This window comes from Coregonus clupeaformis, chromosome 15 (genome assembly GCF_020615455.1).
Source record: "Coregonus clupeaformis isolate EN_2021a chromosome 15, ASM2061545v1, whole genome shotgun sequence".
Classification (NCBI taxonomy): Eukaryota; Metazoa; Chordata; class Actinopteri; order Salmoniformes; family Salmonidae; genus Coregonus; species Coregonus clupeaformis.
In genome coordinates this window covers 42,787,488-42,809,369 of record NC_059206.1, presented here as the reverse complement: position 1 = coordinate 42,809,369, position 21,882 = coordinate 42,787,488, and the positions used below count along the sequence as shown (strand labels likewise).

Sequence of the window (21,882 nt, the reverse complement as noted above, 5' to 3'; positions counted from 1 at the left end):
CTCCGAGGCGGAATGCCCACCCGGCCCCTACCCTGTTGTAGGTTGGTTGGCGCGGTCGCAGTCCGCGCCTTTGGGGGGGGGGTACTGTCACGCCCTGGCTCTGGGGACTCTTTATGTTGAGCCAGGGTGTGGAGTTTCTGTTACATTTTCTATGTTTTAGTTTCTAGATCATGTGGATCTATGTTGGCCAGGGTGGTTCCCAATCAGAGGCAGCTGTATCTCATTGTCTCTTATTGGGGACCATACTTAGGCAGCCTTTTGGCATGTTAGGTTGTGGGTTCTTGTTCCGTAAGGTGTTGTGTATAACCTAGGACTTCACGTATCGTTTCGTTTGTTGTTTTGGTTCGTGTGTGTACTAAATAAAGAACGTAAGCTTATCACGCTGCGCCTTGGTCCGCTTCATCTGTCAACGATCGTGACAGTCAGACAGTTATATAACTTCAGACAGTGCAAGAAAAACATAACACATGGTTTTCTGTTATCCAACTCTGGAGCAGATCCATTTGGAGGGTTGGTGTCACGTAGCCTATCCATCCATTTCTTGCATGAGCACCGGGCTTGTCTAAAAACGGAATTAGAAACTTCAAATGTTCAACTCCTCCTACCCACTCTTAGCGCATCTGCAAACCTCGGAACAGAACGATGTGAGGTTGCGTGGATAATATAGCAACAATACTGATGCAGGTTTTTCAGGATTTCATTTGGTGTAAATTAGACTTACTTTAAAAAGTAATTGAATGTACTTTAGTTTCAAAGGGCAAATGATCGACCACAGAAATTTAAATATTTGTAATTATCAGTCATCATCTATTTAGTTGAATTAATTATATCATGGGCGCGTGTAAATTTGGCAGTTTTTACGCGTGTGCGCACGTATGTTTATTCATTTGGAAACTGCAAGCTGTCCAATCTCAGCGACATCCACCAGAGACAAGGCCAGTAAATAACCAAGTGCCAGGTATACGACAGACAATACAATGGGCGCACAATGGTAAAGTTTTTAGCCTTCTGAGTCACGGCTCGGAATATCGACCACCAAAGCAAAGAGGCGCCAATAAAGAGCAGGAGAGACCTGTCACCATCATTAGCGATGGGGAAGCCAACAAGCCTTCTGACTCCTCAAGACAGCCTCCCTCATCTACCCACACAGTGTCCGGTGCAGGAGCGCGCCCGCGCTGGCTACCACCTCAAGTTCCAAGGCCCCCGAGGGGACAGGGGCACCAGCATCAGGATGTCCATCCAAGTGGCCATGCAGAAACTAAGGCAAATGGCACGACGAATGGGACACAGGACAAACCGTCCCCATCGCCGAGAAGAGAAGACATGATGGCAGGGGATGATCCTTACAACCCATACAAGACCTCAGATTCAGATAATCCTTACTACAATTACTATGACGTGTACGAGAGTCCCAGGCGCAGAGAGAGACCTGGATATGGCACAGGGTACCATCAGAACGGTAAGAATGCGGACTATTGGACAGCATGTTTGAAGGGTTGGAATTTGGAATGCATTTGCTGCAGTGCCAGAATAACTTTTCCAGTGTGTTATAGATTTTTCTTGATATTACAATAATTTGTGATTAAAACAAATACATCCCCTCTAGGTCTGCCTGATCTTGTGCCAGACGCATACTACATTCAAGCCTCCGTATATGTCCAGAAAGTTCCTATGTACAACCTCAGATGTGCAAACGAAGAGAATTGCTTGTCAAGGTATTATTGGAACAAACTCTATGGGATTTAAAGAGAAGGTTATTGTCCAACGAGTCAGAATGTGTGTGAGTCGTAACTCTTGAGTGTTTGCGGTTTAGGTTTAACGTAGAGCAGCAGACACATCCCACTGGGCGCAAACTGGTTGAATCAAAGTCAACGTAATTTCAATGGTGGAAAAAGTACCCAAATGTCATACTTGAGTAAAAGTAAACATACCTTAATAGAAAATGACTAAGTAAAAATGAAAGTCGCTCAGTAAAATACTACTTGAGTAAAAGTATGAAAGTATTTGGTTTTTAAGTATCAAAAGTAAATGTCATTGCTAAAATATACTTAAGTATCAAAAGTAAAAGTATAAATCATTTAAAATTCCTTACATTAAGCAAACCAGACGGCACGATTTTCTTGATTTTTCTAGTTTATGGATAGCCAGGTGCACACTCCAACACTCAGACATAATTTACAAAGGAAGCATGTGTGTTTAGTCAGTCCGCCAGACCAGAGCCAGTAGGGATGACCAGGAATGTTCTCTTGATAAGTGTGTGAATTGGACCATTTTCCTGTCCTGCTAAGCCTTCAAAATGTAACGAGTGCTTTTGGAAGTCAGAGAAAATGTATGGAGTAAAAAGTACATTATTTTCTTTAGGAATGTAGTCCAGTAAAAGTAAAAGTTGTCGAAAATAGAAATAGTAAAGTACAGATACCCCCAAAAAACTACTTAAGTATTACTTTAAAGTATTTTTACTTAAGTACTTTATACCACTGCGTAATTTGTCAATGTATTGTGATGTGGAATCTGCGGAAAATACATTGGATTTGAAAAAGTAATCAACATAAACTGTTGTTTTGAGGGTGAAATTTCGACCACAGAATTATGTCATCATTGTAATCAATTTTCAACCTTGTAGAAAATAGGTTGAATTTGTACATTTGAAACAATGTCACATCTTCAAAGTTATATCCAATATAAACAACACAACAGTAAACATGTCATCCCCCACAAATGATGCACCCCCCCAAAAAAAAATAAAAATAATAATAATATATACAGTGAGCTCCATAATTCACTGGACAGTGACCATTCTTTTGTTATTTTGGTTCTGTACTCTAGCACTTTGAGTTTGAAAGGATACAATGACAATGAGGGTGAAGTGCAGACTGTCAGCTTTAATTTGAGGGTATTTTCATACATATCGGATGAACCGTTTACGAATTATAGAAGCTTTTGTACATGGTCCCCCCATTTTCGGGCATCAAAAATCATTGGACAGTTTAACATAATGTAGAATAAAGTAATCATTGTTAATATTTGGTCGCATATCCTTTGCATGCAATGACTGCTTGAAGTCTGCGATGCATCGCCATCACCAGACGCTGGGTATCTTCCCTGGTGATGCTCTGCCAGGCCTGTACTGCAGCCATCTTCAGTTCCTGCTTGTTTCAGGGACTTATTGCCTTAAGTCTCCTCTTCAGCATGTAAAATGCATGTTCAATTGGATTCAGATCTGGTGATTGACTCGGCCAGTCAAGGTTTTTCCACTTTTTGGCCATCAAAAACCCCTTTGTTGCTCTAGCAGTATGTTTAGGGTCATTGTCTTGTTGCGTGATTAAGTGCCGTCCAATTAGTTTGGAGGCATTTGGTTTTATCTGAGCAGATAAAATATTTCTGTAGACTTCAGAATTCATTGTTCTACTTCTGTCTGCAGTCACATCATCGATGAAGACAAGTGAGCCTGTTCCACTGGCAGCCATACAGGCCCGCCATAACACCCCCTCCACCATGTTTCATGGATGAGGTGGTATGCTTTGGATCATGGGCATTTCTTTTTTTTCTCCACACTTTTGTCTTTCCATCACTCTGGTACATGTTAATCTTTGTCTCATCTGTCCACAATATTTTTTTCCAGAACTCTTGGGGTTCTTTTAGGTGCTTTTAGCAAACTGTAATCTTGCCTTTCTGTTCTTCAGGCTTATCAGTGGTTTGCATCTTGTAGTGTACCCTCTGTAGTCCTGCTGGTGTAGTCTTCTGCGTATGGTAGACTTTGACACATCTACACCTGCATCCAGGAGAGTGTTTTTGATCTGTTGGGCTGTTATCAGGGGTTTTTTCTTCACCATAGAGAGTATTCTCCGGTCATCCACTACAGTGGTCTTCCTCTGTCTACCGGGTCTTTTGACATAATTGAGTTCACCGGTTGTTTTTTTCTTGTTAATGATGAACAAAACTGTTGACTTGGGCATGGTCAGGGTTTTTGCAATGTTCCTGAATGATTGATTTTCATTTCTGAGCCTTATGACGGCCAACTTCATTTGCATCGACACTGCTGTCTACCTCATGTTGCCACACCCCAATAACAACCTCCAAAGGCAATAGCAACGTCTAGAATCATTACTATTCATCAACAGCTCTCCTGCATTCACTAACGACACAAATGAATATAATTAAGAGAACAAAACACAAGCAACATTAAGTGAATGTTACTCCCACCCCACAGAGCGTTTTTTTTAAAAAAAAAAAGTAAGAATAAAACAACAAAACAACACCTGCCTAACGACACACATCTGTGAAGCCAATTTAACAAATACTTGTAGTACCTTAAAATGGGGGGACCATGTACAAAAGGTGCTGTCATTTCTAAACGGTTCATCCGATATGTATGAAAATACCCTCAAATTAAAGCTGACAGTCTGCACTTCACGCTCATTGTCATTGTATCCTTTCAAACTCAAAGTGCTAGAGTACAGAACCAAAATAACAAAACAATGGTCACTGTCCAATGAATTATGGAGCTCACTGTATATATACAATAGTCTGGCAGCACCTCCTACTGGAGAATTGATCTGTCTACAGCTATCCATTTGGTCTCCCATCCACGGTTTTAACCAAGCCCAGCTTAGCTTCTATATTTGTAACTGACTACTACCAATTTGAGATCGTGAGAATAATTATTGAAAGACCTCTTTATAACTAAATATATTCACTGTTGCAATCAAAGTCATTCCAAGGGGTAGGTTTAACAGATCAAATGAAATGTAACCATACTTTATAAGTCATATATAATTAATGAAACAATTTAGGCCAATGTAGCATTTGCAAAGTCATCAACAGCTATTGTTTCAATTCAACCCAGGGTTCAACTAAAAATAGACAATAAATATTGTGCTTCCCACAGTTGTGTCAAGTTGGCTGGATGTCCTTTGGGTGGTGAACCATTCTTGATCCACACAGGAAACTGTTGAGCATGAAAAGCCCAGCAGCGTTGCAGTTCTTGACACAAACCGGTGCGCTTGGCTCCTAATATAATACCCCAATCAAAGGCACTTAAATATTTTGTCTTGCCCATTCACCCACTGAATGGCACACATACACTACCGTTCAAAAGTTTGGGGTCACTTAGAAATGTCCTTGTTTTCGATGAAAACATACATGAAATGAGTTTGAATAGGAAATATAGCAAAATGCATAGGACATGTAGTCATTGTCAAGGTTAGAAATAATTATTTTTAATTTAAATAATAATTGTGTCCTTCAAACTTTGCTTTCGTAAAAAAATCCTCCATTTGCAGCAATTACAGCCTTGCAGACCTTTGGCATTCTCGTTGTCAATTTGTTGAGGTAATCTGAAGAGATTTCACCCCATGCTTCCTGAAGCACCTCCCACAAGTTGGATTGGCTTGATGGGCACTTCTTACGTACCATACAGACAAGCTGCTCCCACAACAGCTCAATAGGGTTGAGATCCGGTGACTGTGCTAGCCACTCCATTATAGACAGAATACCAGCTGATTGCTTCTTCCCTAAATAGTTATTGCATAGTTTGGAGCTGTGCTTTGGGTCATTGTCCTGTTGTAGGAGGAAATTGGCTCCAATCAAGTGCCGTCCACAGGGTATGGCATGGTGTTGCAAAATGGAGTGATAGCCTTCCTTCTTCAAGATCCATTTTACCCTGTACAAATCTCCCACTTTACCACCACCAAAGCACCCCCAGACCATCACATGCTTGACAGATGGCATCAAGCACTCCTCCAGCATCTTTTCATTTGGTCTTTGTCTCACAAATTTTCTTCTTTGTGATCCGAACACCTCAAACTTTGATTCGTCTGTCCATAACACTTTTTTCCAATCTTCCTCCAGTGTCTGTGTTCTTTTGCCCATCTTAATCTTTTCTTTTTATTGGCCAGTCTGAGATATGCCTTTTTCTTTGCAACTCTGCCTAGAAGGTCAGCATCCCGGAGTCGCCTCCTCACTGTTGACGTTGAGACTGGTGTTTTGCGGGTACTATTTAATGAAGCTGCCAGTTGAGGACCTGTGAGGCGTCTGTTTCTCAAACTAGACACTCTAATGTATTTGTCCTCTTGCTCAGTTGTGCACAGGGGCCTCCCACTCCTCTTTATATTCTGGTTAGAGCCAGTTTGCGCTGTTCTGTGAAGGGAGTAGTACACAGCGTTGTACGAGATCTTCAGTTTCTTGGCAATTTCTCGCATGGAATAGCCTTAATTTCTCAGAACAAGAATAGACTGACGAGTTTCAGAAGAAAGTTATTTGTTTCTAGCCATTTTGAGCCTGTAATCGAACCCACAATTGCTGATGCTCCAGATACTCAACTAGTCTCAAGAAGGCCAGTTTTATTGCTTCTTTAATCAGCACAACAATTTTCAGCTGTGCTAACATAATTGCAAAAGGGTTTTCTAATAATCAATTAGCCTTTTAAAATGATAAACTTGGATTAGCAAACACAACGTGCCATTGGAACACAGGACTGATGGTTGCTGATAATGGGCCTCTGTACGCCTATCTAGATATTCCATAAAAAATCTGCCGTTTCCAGCTACAATAGCCATTTACAACATTAACAATGTCTACACTGTATTTCTGATCAATTTGATGTTATTTTAATGGACAAAAAAATGGCTTTTCTTTCGAAAACAAGGAACTTTCTAAGTGACCCCAAACTTTTGAACGGTAGTGTACACAATCCACATCTCAATTGTATCAAGGCTTAAAAATCTTTCTTTAACCTGTCTCCTCCCCTTCATCTACACTGATCAAAGTGGATTTAACAAGTGACATCAATAAGGGATCATAGCTTTCACCTGGATTCACCTGGTCAGTCTATGTCATGGAAAGAGCAGGTGTTCTTAATGTTTTGTACACTCAGTGTATATACAGGGTCAGTTCCAATACCATATTTACAATTTGCAGGGATGCTGGAGTGATAGAGGTAGTTATGTATAGGGGTAAGGTGACTAGGCATCAGGATATATGATAAACAGAGTAGCAGCAGCGTAAATTATGATTGTATGTGAGTGTGTGCATGTGTATAGAGTCAGTATAAATGTGTGTACATGTTGTGTGTGTGAGCAAATAAAGTGTGTGTGTGTGTTTGTATGTGTGTGTGTGTGTGTGTGTGTGTGTGTGTGTGTGTGTGTGTGTGTGTGTGTGTGTGTGTTGTAGTGTGATGGAGTGTCAGTGTGTGTGAGTGTGTTAGCTATTTAGCAGTCTTTATTTTGTTATTTTATTTTTATTTATTTTAGCAGTCTTATGGCTTGGGCATAGAAGCTGTTCAGGAGCCTGTTGGTGTCAGACTTGATGCACCGGTACCGATTGCTGTGTGGAAGCAGAGACAACAGTCTATGGCTTGTGTTATATACTGAACAAAAAATATAAATGCAACATGCAAAATGTCAAAGATTTTACTGAGTTACAGTTCATATAAGGAAATCAGTCAATTTAAATAAATAAATTAGGCCCTATTCTATGGATTTCACATGACTGGGCAGGTGTGCAGCCATTGGTGGGCCTTGGAGGCATAGGTCAACCCACTTGGCAGCCAGGCCCACCCACTGGGGATCTAGGCCCAGCTAATCAGAATGAGTTTTTCTCCACAAAAAGGCTCCCCCCACCCACCTCCTCCCCAGACGATCCCGCAGGTGAAGAAGGTCCTGGGCTGGTGTGGTTACACGTGGTCTGCGGTTGTGAGGCCGGTTGGACGTACTGCCAAATTCTCTAAAACGACGTTGGAGGCAGCTTATGGTAGAGGAATTAACATTACATTCTCTGGCAACAGCTCTGGGGGACATTCCTGCAGTCAGCATGCCAATTGTACACTCCCTAAAAACTTGAGACATCTGTGGCATTGTGTTTTCTGACAAAACTGCACATTTTAGAGTGGATTTTTATTGTCCCCAGAACAAGGTGCCCCTGTGTAATGATCATGCTGTTTAATCAACTTCTTGATATGTCACACCTGTCAGGTGGATGGAGTATCTTTGGCAAAGGAGTAATGCTCACTAACAGAGATGTAAACAAATTTGTGCACAGAAATTGAAATAAATAAGCTTTTTGTGCGTATGGAAAATCTAAACTCATGAAACATGGGACCAACACTTTACATGTTGCGTTTATATATTTGTTCAGTGTATATAGGCCTAGGGTTTCAAGCTTTCGTTGATTTCAAATTTCATCTTCAAGTTAATCATGAATATGTTCGAATCACCATCTCAACCAGATATCAAAGTTAAAGAATAGGACTAAATCAAATCAAACTTTATTTAAAGTGCATTTAAAGTTTGGTTAGATTAGATTTAGTCCTATTCTTTAACTTTGATTTTTGGTTGAGATGGAGACGTGAATCCAACATATAAATTATTAATTTGTAGACAAACTAGATGTTGAATTGTGTTTAGTTGTCAATGCAACCAAATTTCAACATTTGAAGGAGATGTATCTTCTGTTGGGATAGCTCCATATCTGCCACTAATGTATTCTGGCTTTAATTCCAGTTTGTTTACAAATTAATAATTTGTATATTGGATTCACATCTCCATCGCAACCAAAAATCTAAGTGAATAGGACTAACTCAAATTAAATCAAACTTTAAATGCACCTTAACTTTGATTCTTGGTTGAGGTGGAGACGTGAATCCAACATATAAATTATGAATTTGTAGACAAACTGAAATTTGTTGACAACCAAACACAATATCACTTTTGCAATACATTAAATAGCCTATTAACTTGTTGACAAGTTAACAAATGATATTTTGGATTCACATCTCCAACTAAACAAAAAATTAAAGATAAAGAATAGGATTAAGCCAGTGGCTCAGATTAAACTATCCAAGCATTAGATATCCCTTAAATGTTGATATTTGGTAGCGTTGTCAACAAGACACAATTCAATATTTTTTTTGTAATACAGTAAATAGCCTTAAGTTAAGGCTATCTTACAAAATAATGTAACAGTGTTTATTCAACCTTAAAATGAGTAACACATCCATGGCCACATTTTGAGGTTAGCCTACTGTAACTATAAATGTCTTCTTATGTAATCATAGAAAGCCTGCATGTTCAAGATAGCAAAAGTCGCAGGTCTATGGAGATCTTCACATTTGCTTTAATAATCTGTGCAGAATCTTGAACAGCATTGATCCCTTGCACTATGTACTTTAAATGTAATCTCAACTGCAATCCAGGTCATTTGGTTGTGCTATTCGATGAAGCACAGTGATTAAAGGGATAGTTCACCCAAATTACAAAATTGCATATTGGTTTCCTTACACTGTAAGCCAGTGGTCACCAACCAGTCGATCAAGACCTCCAAGGCATTCCTAGTCGATCGGCAAATATGTATTTTTAAAAAACAAAGATAACACGTTGCGTTCCTATTTTTATTTATTTATTAGTCTTGTGCTGTTGGCGGTAGGTGCACCCAATTCAGCTGCCCTGCGCGCTGGGTAGGTGAAGTGATCCCATTTTGAACCATTTCATGTGTCAGAAGGTACAAACTCTGCCTTCCCGGCGGGCCCAGAGAGCAAATTACATTTTTTTCCAACTGCTTACACACAAAATCTTTTCATGTCACACGATTTTTGAAACCTCTCACTCAAAGTGCAAAACTACACACCAAATCTCCAAACCATAAGCTATTTCTCAGCCTTTGACTCAGTTGTCAATTGCATAAAACACTTTTTTCAAAACACTACACACAATTCTCTACCTAAAACACAAAAGTCTAACAGGAAGTGACTTGCTTTCCTTTTCCAAACACAACCAATAAAAATGCTACACTTATTCACCAGGTCACACACACACTCCTCACATGTGTAAACACTAATTGCTTAACTGATCACTAACCAATCACTGCTTTACTGTAGTATAGGCCTATAAATAGGTCAAAGGTCAGATTATCTGTTTTGAACAATGGATGCCAACAATTGACAGAGAGCAAGAGGAGTAGGAGGGAGAGGCAGGGGACAACAACGAGGACAAATTCAAAGATGAAGAGTTGGAAGAGGAGGAGTAGGAGGAAGAGGAAGAAGAGGACGAGGGCAAAGAAGAGAAGGAAGGAGAGACATCTCTGATGAGATTAGGGCAACACTTGTTGATCATGTGATCAACCACGGTTTGACCATGAGAGAGGCTGGACTGAGAGTCCAGCCCAACTTGAGTCGATTTACAGTGGTGTCCATCATTCGAACCTTCAGAAATGAGAACAGGTATGCAACTATCTAATGACTATTTTAGCATTACAGTAATGTACTGTAAAATACGTATGACTGCATAGTATTGCGTAAACATTTGTAACTCTAAGCCATCCATTTACTGCACTGCATTGAATGAATGAGATTGGTTATCATGCTGCACTACCTTTTTTGTACATTGTTTACAGTTCCTATGCTGAACACATACTGTGTTTGAATTCTGTACAGAGTGGAAAGGCAAAGACATCATGGAGGACGAGGATGCTTGTTTACAGATGTACAAGAGACTGCAATTATAAATATGGTTTTGGCCAACAATGCAATTAGGATTCGAGAGATAAGAGAGCATATCTTGAATAATGACACCGTATTTAACAACATCAATGCTGTAAGCCTGTCGACCATACAACGCATCCTCCAACGGCACCAAGTGACGATTAAACAACTTTATAAGGTGCCATTTGAGAGAAACTCATACAGAGTCAAGAATCTGCGACATGACTTTGTAGAGGTATGTATGCAACACTACTTCCAGTACTTCAGACATACCATATTTACTCATCTGTATATCCTTTTGTCTGTTACAGAGAATATTGGAGATGGATGCCCATGTAATTCGCCATTAATTTATTTATGTGGATGAGGTTGGCTTAAACCTCACCAAAACCAGGCGCCGCGTAAGAAATGTAATAGGACAGAGGGCAATTACCAATGTCCCTGGACAGTGTGGGGGTAATATAACTATGTGTGCTGCCATCACTCAAAACGGGGTCCTCCATCACAATGCCACACTGGGTCTGTTCAACACCGGCCATATGCTCACTTTTCTGGATGCAATTTACACAATGCTTGTCCCTGATCCAGATCAGGAGCCTGCTAGATTTGTGATTATATGGGTCAATGTTAGTTTTCACCGGGCTGTTCTGGTCCAAACTGGTTTGCCACCCATCCACAATTTGTAGTTTTGTACCTACCCCCATATTCACCTTTTCTAAATCCCATAGAGGAATTCTTCTCAGCCTGGTGCTGGAAAGTGTATGATCGCCAACCCTATGCCCGCATGCCGCTTCTCCAGGTAATGGAGGACGCATGTGGGGACATAGAGGTTACTCTGTCCAAGGTTTGATACGCCATGCTAGGAGATACTTCCCTCGATGTTTGGCAAGAGAAATCGTATCTTGTGATGTGGACAAAGTATTGTGGCCAGACCCAGCCCGGAGAAGAGTATGCTACTGTATACAACAGTAATGTTTGGCCTAATAAATATTTTCTGTTTCTACATTGCATTGGTGTTTACAGTGTACTTGTTACCCCTCTCAGCAGATTATTTTCACAGTAGAACATTGTATTGAAATGTAGATATAAGCTTATGAAAGACCAAAGAGCTTTATATTTAGAACAGTGTTTACATGGTATATCCACAAATGTACTATTATAAAAGAAGTGTTTGCCATTTGATGCAAATGCTTCATTCTGACGTGTTTATGGCATTTTGAATGCAGTGTTACATTTTGAAGGAGATGTGAGGCATTTTGCATTTTTTGTGTGCAGTTTTGGGAATTGTGTGTAGAGTTTTGAAAAAAGGAGACATAGTTTTGAAAATGTGTGTAAGCAGTTGGAAAAACTGTGTGCACTACAGGCCTACCGCTGGCCAATCGGATGGCTCAGATTACCATGTCTGCAGTAAAGTTGCAGGCTTAAAAGAAAGCTACAGCAAAGTTGACACTTAGATTTCAAACATTTTAAAACCATGACGAGAGACTGTCAACGAACACAGCAAATAGCTGCTGTTTTTATGAGTGCGTTCATGTTTAAGTTCTTACTCAGCAATGTAAACACTTTTTTTTTTATTCAACACTTTTATAGGCTATCAAAATGTGCGTTCTTCCTACTTCCACTCGCACTACAACCAACACTGCAGCTGTAATGAGTAGGAAAGTGTATAGATAGGCTTGCGTTATTAGATGAATATTTCACTTTCTCTGTTCATGGGAGAACAACATGAATTTGTGCATGAGGCAGGAATAATGCGGTGCGACTCGCGTTTCGCCACCAGCTGGAAGACACCCTTTTTTGGTCAGTGTCAGCGGAGGAAAGGGAGAGCGGAAGGACGTTGAGAGGCGGACTCCAGTCTCCTCCTGCTCTCTCCCTCCGCTGAGACTGACCATCAGATGCAGGCACCATCAGCCCAGTAAAATATTTAAATGTATGCTGACACAGCTGTGCCTCACAAGTAATACAACAACTGATCTATTACTGGTGTGATCATATAGCCTACCTTAAATTTGAAATATAATTGGCTGGGCAATTCCAGCAAAGCCAATATGCGGTGATAATGTATTGGGCCTATAGTGTACTGCACAAACCTCATTGCTACAGTACTGTTTTTAATAAGTTAATGTTTCATAGGCTTACGTTTTTTAAATTATGTAAAAAAAATCTGAGCGGTAGATCTTGGGTTGCATTTTGACTCAGAAATGGTTGGTGACCACTGCTGTAAGCAGTCTATGACAGCAATCATGATGACAGTAATCCAAGCTTTGGTTTAGTTTCCCTGGCACTGTTTCCACATGCTAACGTTTTATCATTTGTTGCACAAATTCCATTCAAGTCATGGGACCGATATATAAGTGCCAGGGACACTAAACCAAAGCATAAATTGCTAAAATACCTTCTCCTTGGACTGCTTACAGGATAAGGAAACCAATGTGTCATTTTGTAATTTGGGTGAACTGTCCCTTTTAAGTTATTGTAATATCTGACATTGTATTACTATTTTACTTTGTTGTGCTTTTAAATGTTTGAAAGTGCAGTGATAACACATTTACATGACAACTAAATCAAAAATCAAACATTGTTTTTCCATTGGAATTTGGTTGTGCTTTTAGATGGTTGAAAGCATAGTGATAACACATAGGGAATTCAATAAACTTCTACATGTCTTTTTGAGTCAGTGAATAAAGGCTGAAATCTCATTGATCAACGTCTCAATGAAATATTACCGAAATGTCCATGTTGAAATGACATAGTGTGCCCAGTGGGATGCATTTGGTGGATAAATAGAATCCTGCCACCATTTGGTTGTAGTGGTAAAATTCAACAAATCATTTATACGCTCTGCAGTTTACATAGAAAAATCATCACTCGCCAGACTGTAAACTCATTATCAAAACTAACCCAAACAACCATATCCTTTTTGAAAGGAATCACTCCTCCCTCTTCCAAACCTTTCCCAGAAATGTAAGATCATATGCTTTCTTGAAAAGGAGGTACAGTGTATATCGCTTATAAATGTACTCAATCCCATTCTGTGTCCAAAGTGTATTCAGTTCTGCATTCAGTTCTGTATTCAAGTGTATTCAGTTCTCATTCTGTGTCCAAAATATGATGTTGTTTTGGGGGGCAGTTCGGCCTACAGAGCGAGAGACTATGACACCCGCATGCTGCTGAGGTTCCCACAACGTGTGAAGAACCAGGGGACAGCTGACTTCCTGCCAAGCAGACCGCGCTTCTCCTGGGAATGGCACAGTTGTCACCAGTGAGTCTCTCTCAATGTCTGTCTGTCTATATGCCTTTTCACCTCTCTCTGGAACTGTGTGTTTCTCGTGTCTCCATTTCTGTCTGCCAGTTACACAAACACTCAGTTTTTTTTCTTCCACTCTTTTTTTTTTCTCCTCTCTCTCTCACAGAGTGGATTAATGTCCATATTTTGATAATCAACATACTGGTCTCATCAGACAGATTTGTCTGGCAATATATAGCAATGCAAAAGTGTATGTCAATGTATTTGAATCAATTTCCACTTTAAAATATTTGACTCCAACCCATAACTTCTACTGCATATGAGGAATGTGATGCTGGATGTGTAGCCAGAACCTTCAGAGGGAAAAGTCTGTAACCTTGTCTTACTGAATACATTCAAAAGTGTCCAGCTCTCTTGATTCCACAGAAGTCTGCATTTCACATTACCTCAGCCCATAGCTATGCTCTGAAGTAAGTCACATACTGTACCAACATCAAGTATGGGGTACATATTGACTTACATCCTGCAGCTTGTTTTTGTACAACTGATTTATAGGTCTGTCTCATTGACTGGACCTGTACCTGAAACCGTATAAAAATGCATTCCTCTGCATTGGAACATTATTTTCTCAGTTAAGTGGCTTTTCTACAGCACCTGTTTGATTGAATGCCAGCCAAAGTGATGACAAAGTGATTGAATCAGTTATTTAAACACTGATCAAATTCCATTGTCCTGCTTCTCTCCAGGCATTACCACAGCATGGATGAGTTCAGCCACTATGACCTGCTGGATTCAGGTGGCAGGAGTGTGGCTGAGGGACACAAGGCCAGCTTCTGCCTGGAGGACAGCTCCTGTGACTACGGCTACTACAGACGCTTTGCCTGTACCTCACACACCCAGGTTACCGACACAACACGTGTTGCTTTATGTCATGTTGACCAATCGAATCAAAGGGATGTCCAACTTTTACTATTTTGTCTGTAGATTGTATGGCTGAAGCTGTTCAGTACCAGGCTATGATATCCAGCAGAGATGCTTACTTACAGTTGAATACTCTGTAATGGCATGTGAGTGCTGCTTACTGTTGTCTAATCATAGGGCCTGAGTCCAGGATGTTATGATACCTATAACGCAGATATCGACTGCCAGTGGATCGATATTACAGATGTGAAACCTGGGAACTACGTCCTGAAGGTTTGTCACAAAAACAGATTACATTATTGGCACTTTGGTGCTGAATACCATGTCCCAAGGTATTCACACACCAGCTCTGAGAAGCAAAAAGGCTGATTTGAAATGCCTTGACTGTGTTTGGAATCAATGTTTATCCGTCCCCTGTTACTACTGTGTTGCAACTGTTTTTGACCAAATGTTCATTGTTTTTATGAAATATTTGTACTCCCACTCCTTTCTTTCTTTTTGTGTTTTAGATCAGTGTGAACCCCAGCTATCAGGTTCCAGAGTCTGACTACAGCAACAACATTGTGCGCTGTGAGATTCGCTATACTGGCAACTATGCCTATGTTTCAGGATGTCAAATCTCACAGTGAGTCTTAAAACTCCTCATCTCATTTTACAAACCATTGTGCATGCCTTTTAGTGCAGGAGTCAGGAGTAGGCGTAGGTATAGGAGTAGGACTGGGAAACCGGCCCATGATGTTTCAACACATGATTACTCAGCATCTTATTCACTGTGCCAGACAGTAATACATTTATAAGATTATTGTGAACATCTAACACATAATCATAACTCACATTACAGGATGTATTATGCCGTTTGTTTCTGTGTGTGCTGTATGTGATGAAATGCTTTATTATTTTCTTCTCAGCTATTAAGAGGGGGAAGTCATTCTCCAAACCACTAAGAATCATTCCATGACAGCCAAGAAAACGTCTTGAACAAAATATGGATAAAGTACACATGGATAACTGAAAATATGTAAGAATGGTCATAGTCTTGTCAAATTGACATTAGTTTTTCAGGTGAACATAAACCAAAACTCAGAGGTTCATGTTATGCCTATGTTAAATATGTTTTTGTAAAGCCATTCTATAAGTGCAATAAACTATTAATTGAATTTAAAGTATATTACATTACAATAGTTTAGACAGGTTTTAAAAGGTGTAAATCAAATAAATGGAATTTCAGATGTTAAAAGCTCACAAATGAGAAATTATTTGTTTTTACATATCAATTACACAATATTCAGCACCACATTGTATGGAATCCATCTTCAACTTGCTTGAAGAGCACAGAATGTAGCGCATAGTAAAATACAGATTTTTCAACCATGGCATTTCCCTCATCGTTTTATGTGTTTTATGTCAAACATATCATCAAACATATCATCCCTTTCACCCTATTATTGTTAATATTATTATTTACATTTGCTTGCTATTAGTAGCTTGTATGTTTACAACTTAAGTTCAAGGTCACTTTAGATTATTTTTATGACCCTAAGGGTTTGAAAATTAGTAGATATAAGCAATACACAGATCAGGTACATACTGTGCCCGTACTCTAAATCTTTATTTGTTTTGTGAAATGCTTGTACTTATGGTTAGTCTGATAGCTGTCTCTTTTATCCTGTTTTGTTTGATATTTATGCAATGAAAGTAGATATTACTGCAACGTTTTTATGTATTCCAGGAAATCTACTTGAATAAATCATCGTGAGATTCATTGTGATTTTCAAGCTGGTTTTCACGCAGTTGATTGATTTTAGAAACATATTGGTAGTCTCGCGTTTGTAATAACTTTCCACCCCCAGTAGATGGGAGCAGTGTGACTTTTTGGCACTTCCATACCCTTCAGTCGAAACGAGAAGAAGAATCCATTCCAACACTAGCCGTAGCTAGCTAACTGGCTACCAAAACATCCCTATGTGTCTGCAAGTTAATATATAACTCAGGATTGTATGCATTTAGTCTCGGGTTTGTTTTGCCAAAATGCATAACGTCAGGATTTCCATACCATCGTTCCGCTCAGAGGACAATCCGATGGAGAAAGGGTACACGGTAAGATCTTGAATGTATGCACCAGTAAGCCTCCGCAAAACAACAATCATAGCTAACATTGCAAGTTTGCAACAAATGGTTGAAAACAAACCAATAGCATATTTATTAACTTTGAGTAATGTTAGCGAAACAGTCAACCAATGCTGTCAACTAACGTTTATTTGACGTGACTAGACAGAGTGGGAGTAGAGAAGACCCGGTTGGGTGCTATCCATTCCATTTCACCAATTTTACAGACAGTAAAAAACGATTTTGACGATAACTCTGACAGGATGTGAAACATCGATCAACTGCTTTAACAAGTTTCCTGACCTCCCGAGTGTTTCCCTTGATAGCAAAGTCACTAAAGCACCGTTTTGTGTAACTAATGCATTGTGTTGAAAAATGCAATGTTTTAAATGGCCATGACTGTCAAATGTGAATTGATTCAAGACATATCTCTGTACGTTCATATGTCACATTTCTCCGAACCATGATGACTGTTTATTTTCATCACCAGGTCTTTAAAATCGAGGTGCTAATGAATGGTAGACAGCATACAGTGGAGAAACGCTACAGTGAATTCCATAACCTGCATAAAATAGTGAGTTTGTGTACCATTGACTGACTTACACTACATCACCAAAAGTATATGGACACCTGCTCGTCAAACATCTCATTCCAAAATCATGGGGCATTAATATGGAGTTGGTCCCCCCCTTTGCTGCTATAACAGCCTCCACTCTTCTGGGAAGGCTTTCCACTATATGTTGGAACATTGCTGCGGAGACTTGCTTCCATTCAGCCACAAGAGCATTAGTGAGGTCGGGCACTGATGTTGGGCGCAGTCGGCGTTCCAATTCATCCCAAAGGTGTTCGATGGGTTGAGGTCAGGGCACTGTGCAGGCAAGTCAAGTTCTTCCACACCGATCTCGACAAACCATTTCTGTATGGACCTCGCTTTGTGCACAGGGGCATTGTCATGCTGAAACAGGAAAGGGCCTTCCCCAAACTGTTGCCACAAAGTTGGAAGCACAGAATCGTCTAGAATGTCATTGTACGCTGTAGTGTTAAGATTTCCCTTCACTGGAACTAAGGGGCCTAGCCCGAACCATTAAAAACAGCCCCAGACCATTATTCCTCCTCCACCAAACTTTACAGTTGGCACTATGCATTGGGGCAGGTACCATTCTCCTGGCATCCGCCAAACCAATATTCATCAGTCGGACTGCCAGATGGTGAAGCGTGATTCATAATTCCATAGAATGCGTTTCCACTGCTCCAGAGTCCAATGACGGCAAGCTTTACACCACTCCAGCCGACACTTGGCATTGCGCATGGTGCTTGGCCATGGAAACCCATTTTATGAAGCTCCCGACGAACAGTTATTGTGCTGACGTTGCTTCCAGAGGCAGTTTGGAACTCGGTAGTGAGTGTTGCTACCAAGGACAGACGATCTTTACGCGCTTCAGCACTTGGCGGTTCCGTTCTGTGAGCTTGTGTGGCCTACCACTTTGCGGCTGAGCCGTTGGGGCTCCTAGATGTTTCCACTTCACAATAACAACACTTACAGTTGACCGGGGCAGCTCTAGCAGGGCAGAAATTTGACGAACTGACTTGTTGGAAATGTGGCATCCTATGACTGTGCCACATTGAAAGTTACTGAGCTCTTCAGTAAGGCCATTCTACTGCCAATGTTTATCTATGGAGATTCCATGGCTGTGTGCTCGATTTTATACACCTGTCAGCAACGGGTGTGGCTGAAATAGCCGAATCTACTAATCTGAAGGAGTGTCCACATACTTTTGTATATGTAGTGTATATTCCTGGTGTAAGAACAGAGCCCACAATACTTTCAAAACATATACTGAGCCATCATAGTCAATAATATGATAAGGCTGGACTAGGTTAGGGGGGTGATAATTAGTGGAATAGGCTTAATATATGGGTGAAGGATATGAAAAGCATAATAGTTGGAATTTGGCTTGAGCTAGGCTTTGAATGTTTCCTCTACCCTAATCCATGCCCTGTAACCATGCTCAATGTGATATCTGCTTCTTTAAGCTGAAGAAGAGCATAAAGCTGCCTGAGATCCCCTCTAAGCATGTACGGAACTGGGTTCCCAAAGTTCTGGAGCAGAGAAGACACGGTCTGGAACTCTACCTACAGGTAATGAAAAACGCCGACAGGCCTACACTGACTATTTCCTCTAACCCATCTTTTGTATCAATACAGCTCATTGAAATGGTACTATTAAATTTTTTCCGACTTCCATTTGCTTTTGTTTCTTGTGTCCATAATTCAACAGACTATAATTATGGAGAATGAAGTTCTCCCAAAGATATTCCTGGATTTCCTCAACATCCGCCACTTTCCCTCACTGCCAAAAACAGAAAGTTGTGGGTGAGTTTTTATACTATGTGCCCTATATACTTGTAGAACATCTCTCCTCTCCTCTGTGAAAGAATAGAGTTCCTGCCTTTATATAAAAATCCCCAAACTGATTCTGAATCTTCTATGTTTTTCTTTCATTAAAGGTCATTTGAAATAGAATCTGAAGAGTCAAGGTTTGTTAAGTGATTTTGAAAGGTTCATCCATTTTGAATGTTATATTGTTTTTGTGCATCTCTGAGTGATGTTCTATCGATTCCCTAGGTCATTTAATGTTTTCATGTGTATCTAAGTTATTGGCGTTCAAGCAGGCAGAAACCCAGCCGGTATTACGTAGCACCGTGATAAAGTTGCTCTCACTACACTTGGAATACGACTTTTAGATCGCCAAAACCTATATCATACATGTCAGATTTCAATACTGGCCAATGTTATAACTCGGGAGGATGTCTTCTCTCAAATGAGCCATTGATAATATTTTTGTGATATTCCTACCTCGATATTTGTAATTTAATGGAGGGTCTAGCAAATTTTTTCCTATTTAGTCCAGGGTGCATTGTATGGTGCAGTTGCCAAAGATATTATAGAAAGGAGATAGGAATCCAATGAATGCAGGTTGAACATGGTGCGATAGCTGTAAAATCGCCTAAACAAACTGCACTAACTAGATACGTTACATGCTGATATTGTCTTTGGTATTATTGTGTGTAGCTACGTTTGCTAGCTAGCTAGCCCATAGAGAGAGCATTGCATTGTGGATTTTGTAATCGACTTGAGCTGCAACGGATTTCCACAACGATTTTCCATGTTTCTACCAACCTTGTTATAACGCCAAAATGAAACATTTGTTCACAAAAAAATATTCATCTAGTGTTATTTAACACTGTAAATTAAAGGAATTAGTGGTTTTTAGTGGATTTTACCTCTGTATAGTTTATTGAGTTTATAGTAGTTTATGTGATGTAGGTTAATTCCAAAGTATAATGTCAAAATAGCTAACTAGTCTGCATAATTTTGTCAGAGTACTGGCTTTATCAGGCTTGTGGCCCTTAACTCCCTTAATTGATCCTTCTCCTCTCTGGTCTCTCTGTAGTAAACTGACCCATCAGCCAACCATGCTCTACCAGCGAGACCCCTACCTGCTCCCATCCACCCACGGTAACATATCTTTACACATCTTCAGACTGCCCATGAATAGACAATCAATATCGTTGCAATATTAAAGTGAGATCTCTTTGCATAATATTTAATTATGTAAATACAATAGCGAATCATTTGAAGGGGAAATATTGTATAGAACAAATCAGTTTTACTTTGCTTTTTTCTCCTCATAGATACATTTTCAAATGTTGTCATAGAAGGAGTGATACATGGAATATTTTACCCAGACCTTCAACCAAGGTAGAGTTACTGAATGCCAGCTTGGAGGACTTACTACTAACTCTTGAAGACAAAGGGATGATTCAGAAATGTACAGCTTATAAGAGTTTCAATTTTGTAAACGTTATTCTAATAGTTGTGTGTGTGGACATATACCATTTTTATCTATTCATAGTAATTTTGTAGTCTGTTTCCCAGCATTAATGGATATGTTGATTTATATTTTAGAGCAAAGGCCTCAAAGAAATGCCTTTTCTGAAGTATTGTTACTCAAAGATGAACACTACTGTATCATGGTTGCAAAGGGAAGGAATATTACTGAACATTTTTAAAATGTACCAGGAAACTACCAGAATTTGTTAACTTTCAAGGATTTTATTTAATCTACTACAAGACATCTAGTGGCCCTTTTGGGTACTTCAGATTATCACAGGTGTCTAATTATCTCTTGCCCTCTGTCCCTTACATTAAAAATATAAAAAATTATCAAATAAAAAAAAAATTATGACAACGCTGTCAAACATTATCCTAAATGTTAACGATCAATTTAGTGAATAACATTTGTTTATATTTATATATGCTTTTTTAAATTAAATAGGCTATTTTCTCTTGAACCATATGGCCTATCCACTAGAAACTCATGGACAATATGGACACAGATATAAAAAATGAATACTACACTGACACTCAAAGTTTATTAGGTACACTACCCGTTAACGAAAAGGAATCGCTCCTACAGACAGTGAGTCACATGGCTGTGGCTTGCTATATAAAGCAGGCAGACGGGTATCGAGGCATTCAGTTACTGTTCGGTTGAACGTTAGAATGGGCAAACCAAGTGACCTAAGTGACTTTGAGCGTGGTATGATCGTCGGTGCCAGGTACGCCGGATTCAGTATCTCAGAAACGGCCGCCCTCCTGGGCTTTTCACGCACGATAGTGTCTAGGGTTTAACAAGAATGGTGAGACAAACAAAAAACATTCAGTCAGCAGCAGTCCTGTGGGCGAAAACAGCTAGTTGATGAGAGAGGTCAAAGGAGAACGTCAAGAATCGTGCAAGCTAACAGGTGGGCCACAGACAGACATATTACAGTGCAGTACAACAGTGGGGTGCAGAATGCCATCTCGGACCACACAACTCGTCGATCCTTGTCACAGATTGGCTATTGCAGCAGAGGACCACACCGGGTTCCACTCCAATCAGCTAAAAATAAGAAGGAGTAGCTGCAGTGGGCACGCGATCACCTACACTGGACAATTTAGGAGTGGAAAAACATAACCTGGTTTGACTAATCCCGGTTCCTGTTGCGTCATGCTGATGGCAGAGTCAGGATTTGGCGTAAGCAGCATGAGTCCATGGACCCATCCTGCCTGGTGTCAACGGTAAAGGCTG

At 40.0% G+C, this 21,882-nt stretch overlaps 2 protein-coding genes across 3 annotated transcripts; both read left to right on the top strand.

Moving 5' to 3' along the window:
- The first annotated feature begins 605 nt into the window (after positions 1-605).
- LOC121582403 (protein-lysine 6-oxidase) lies at positions 606-16,015 on the top strand. Its single transcript, XM_041898158.2, has 7 exons — positions 606-1,459; positions 1,607-1,715; positions 13,605-13,736; positions 14,468-14,621; positions 14,820-14,915; positions 15,152-15,267; positions 15,551-16,015. Exons 1-7 carry the CDS (start codon positions 832-834, stop codon positions 15,555-15,557), a joined length of 1,242 nt encoding a protein of 413 aa, XP_041754092.1. The 5' UTR covers positions 606-831; the 3' UTR covers positions 15,558-16,015.
- A 480-nt stretch (positions 16,016-16,495) lies between these two features.
- LOC121582404 (sorting nexin-24-like) lies at positions 16,496-21,157 on the top strand. Of its 2 annotated transcripts, XM_041898159.2 has the most exons (7): positions 16,496-16,739; positions 17,239-17,322; positions 18,783-18,887; positions 19,027-19,121; positions 19,256-19,285; positions 20,203-20,267; positions 20,444-21,157. In XM_041898159.2, the coding sequence occupies exons 1-7, from the start codon at positions 16,671-16,673 to the stop codon at positions 20,512-20,514; spliced, it is 519 nt and encodes a 172-aa protein (XP_041754093.1). In that variant the 5' UTR covers positions 16,496-16,670; the 3' UTR covers positions 20,515-21,157. The 2 variants fall into 2 exon arrangements, with proteins under 2 accessions (XP_041754093.1, XP_041754094.1); XM_041898160.2 differs by lacking the exon at positions 17,239-17,322.
- Positions 21,158-21,882: the final 725 nt, after the last annotated feature.

What these genes read in the sequence shown, in the direction of transcription:
- LOC121582403 (XM_041898158.2), top strand. Translation starts at nt 832, where the DNA reads ATGGGCGCGTGTAAATTTGGCAGTTTTTACGCGTGTGCGCACGTATGT. An exon ending in CACAGGGTACCATCAGAACG is followed by an intron (nt 1,460 to 1,606) that starts GTAAGAATGCGG and finishes CATCCCCTCTAG; the next exon opens with GTCTGCCTGATCTTGTGCCA. An exon ending in GAAGAGAATTGCTTGTCAAG is followed by an intron (nt 1,716 to 13,604) that starts GTATTATTGGAA and finishes TTTGGGGGGCAG; the next exon opens with TTCGGCCTACAGAGCGAGAG.
- LOC121582404 (XM_041898159.2), top strand. Translation starts at nt 16,671, where the DNA reads ATGCATAACGTCAGGATTTCCATACCATCGTTCCGCTCAGAGGACAAT. An exon ending in CGATGGAGAAAGGGTACACG is followed by an intron (nt 16,740 to 17,238) that starts GTAAGATCTTGA and finishes TTTCATCACCAG; the next exon opens with GTCTTTAAAATCGAGGTGCT. An exon ending in CCTGCTCCCATCCACCCACG is followed by an intron (nt 20,268 to 20,443) that starts GTAACATATCTT and finishes TTCTCCTCATAG; the next exon opens with ATACATTTTCAAATGTTGTC.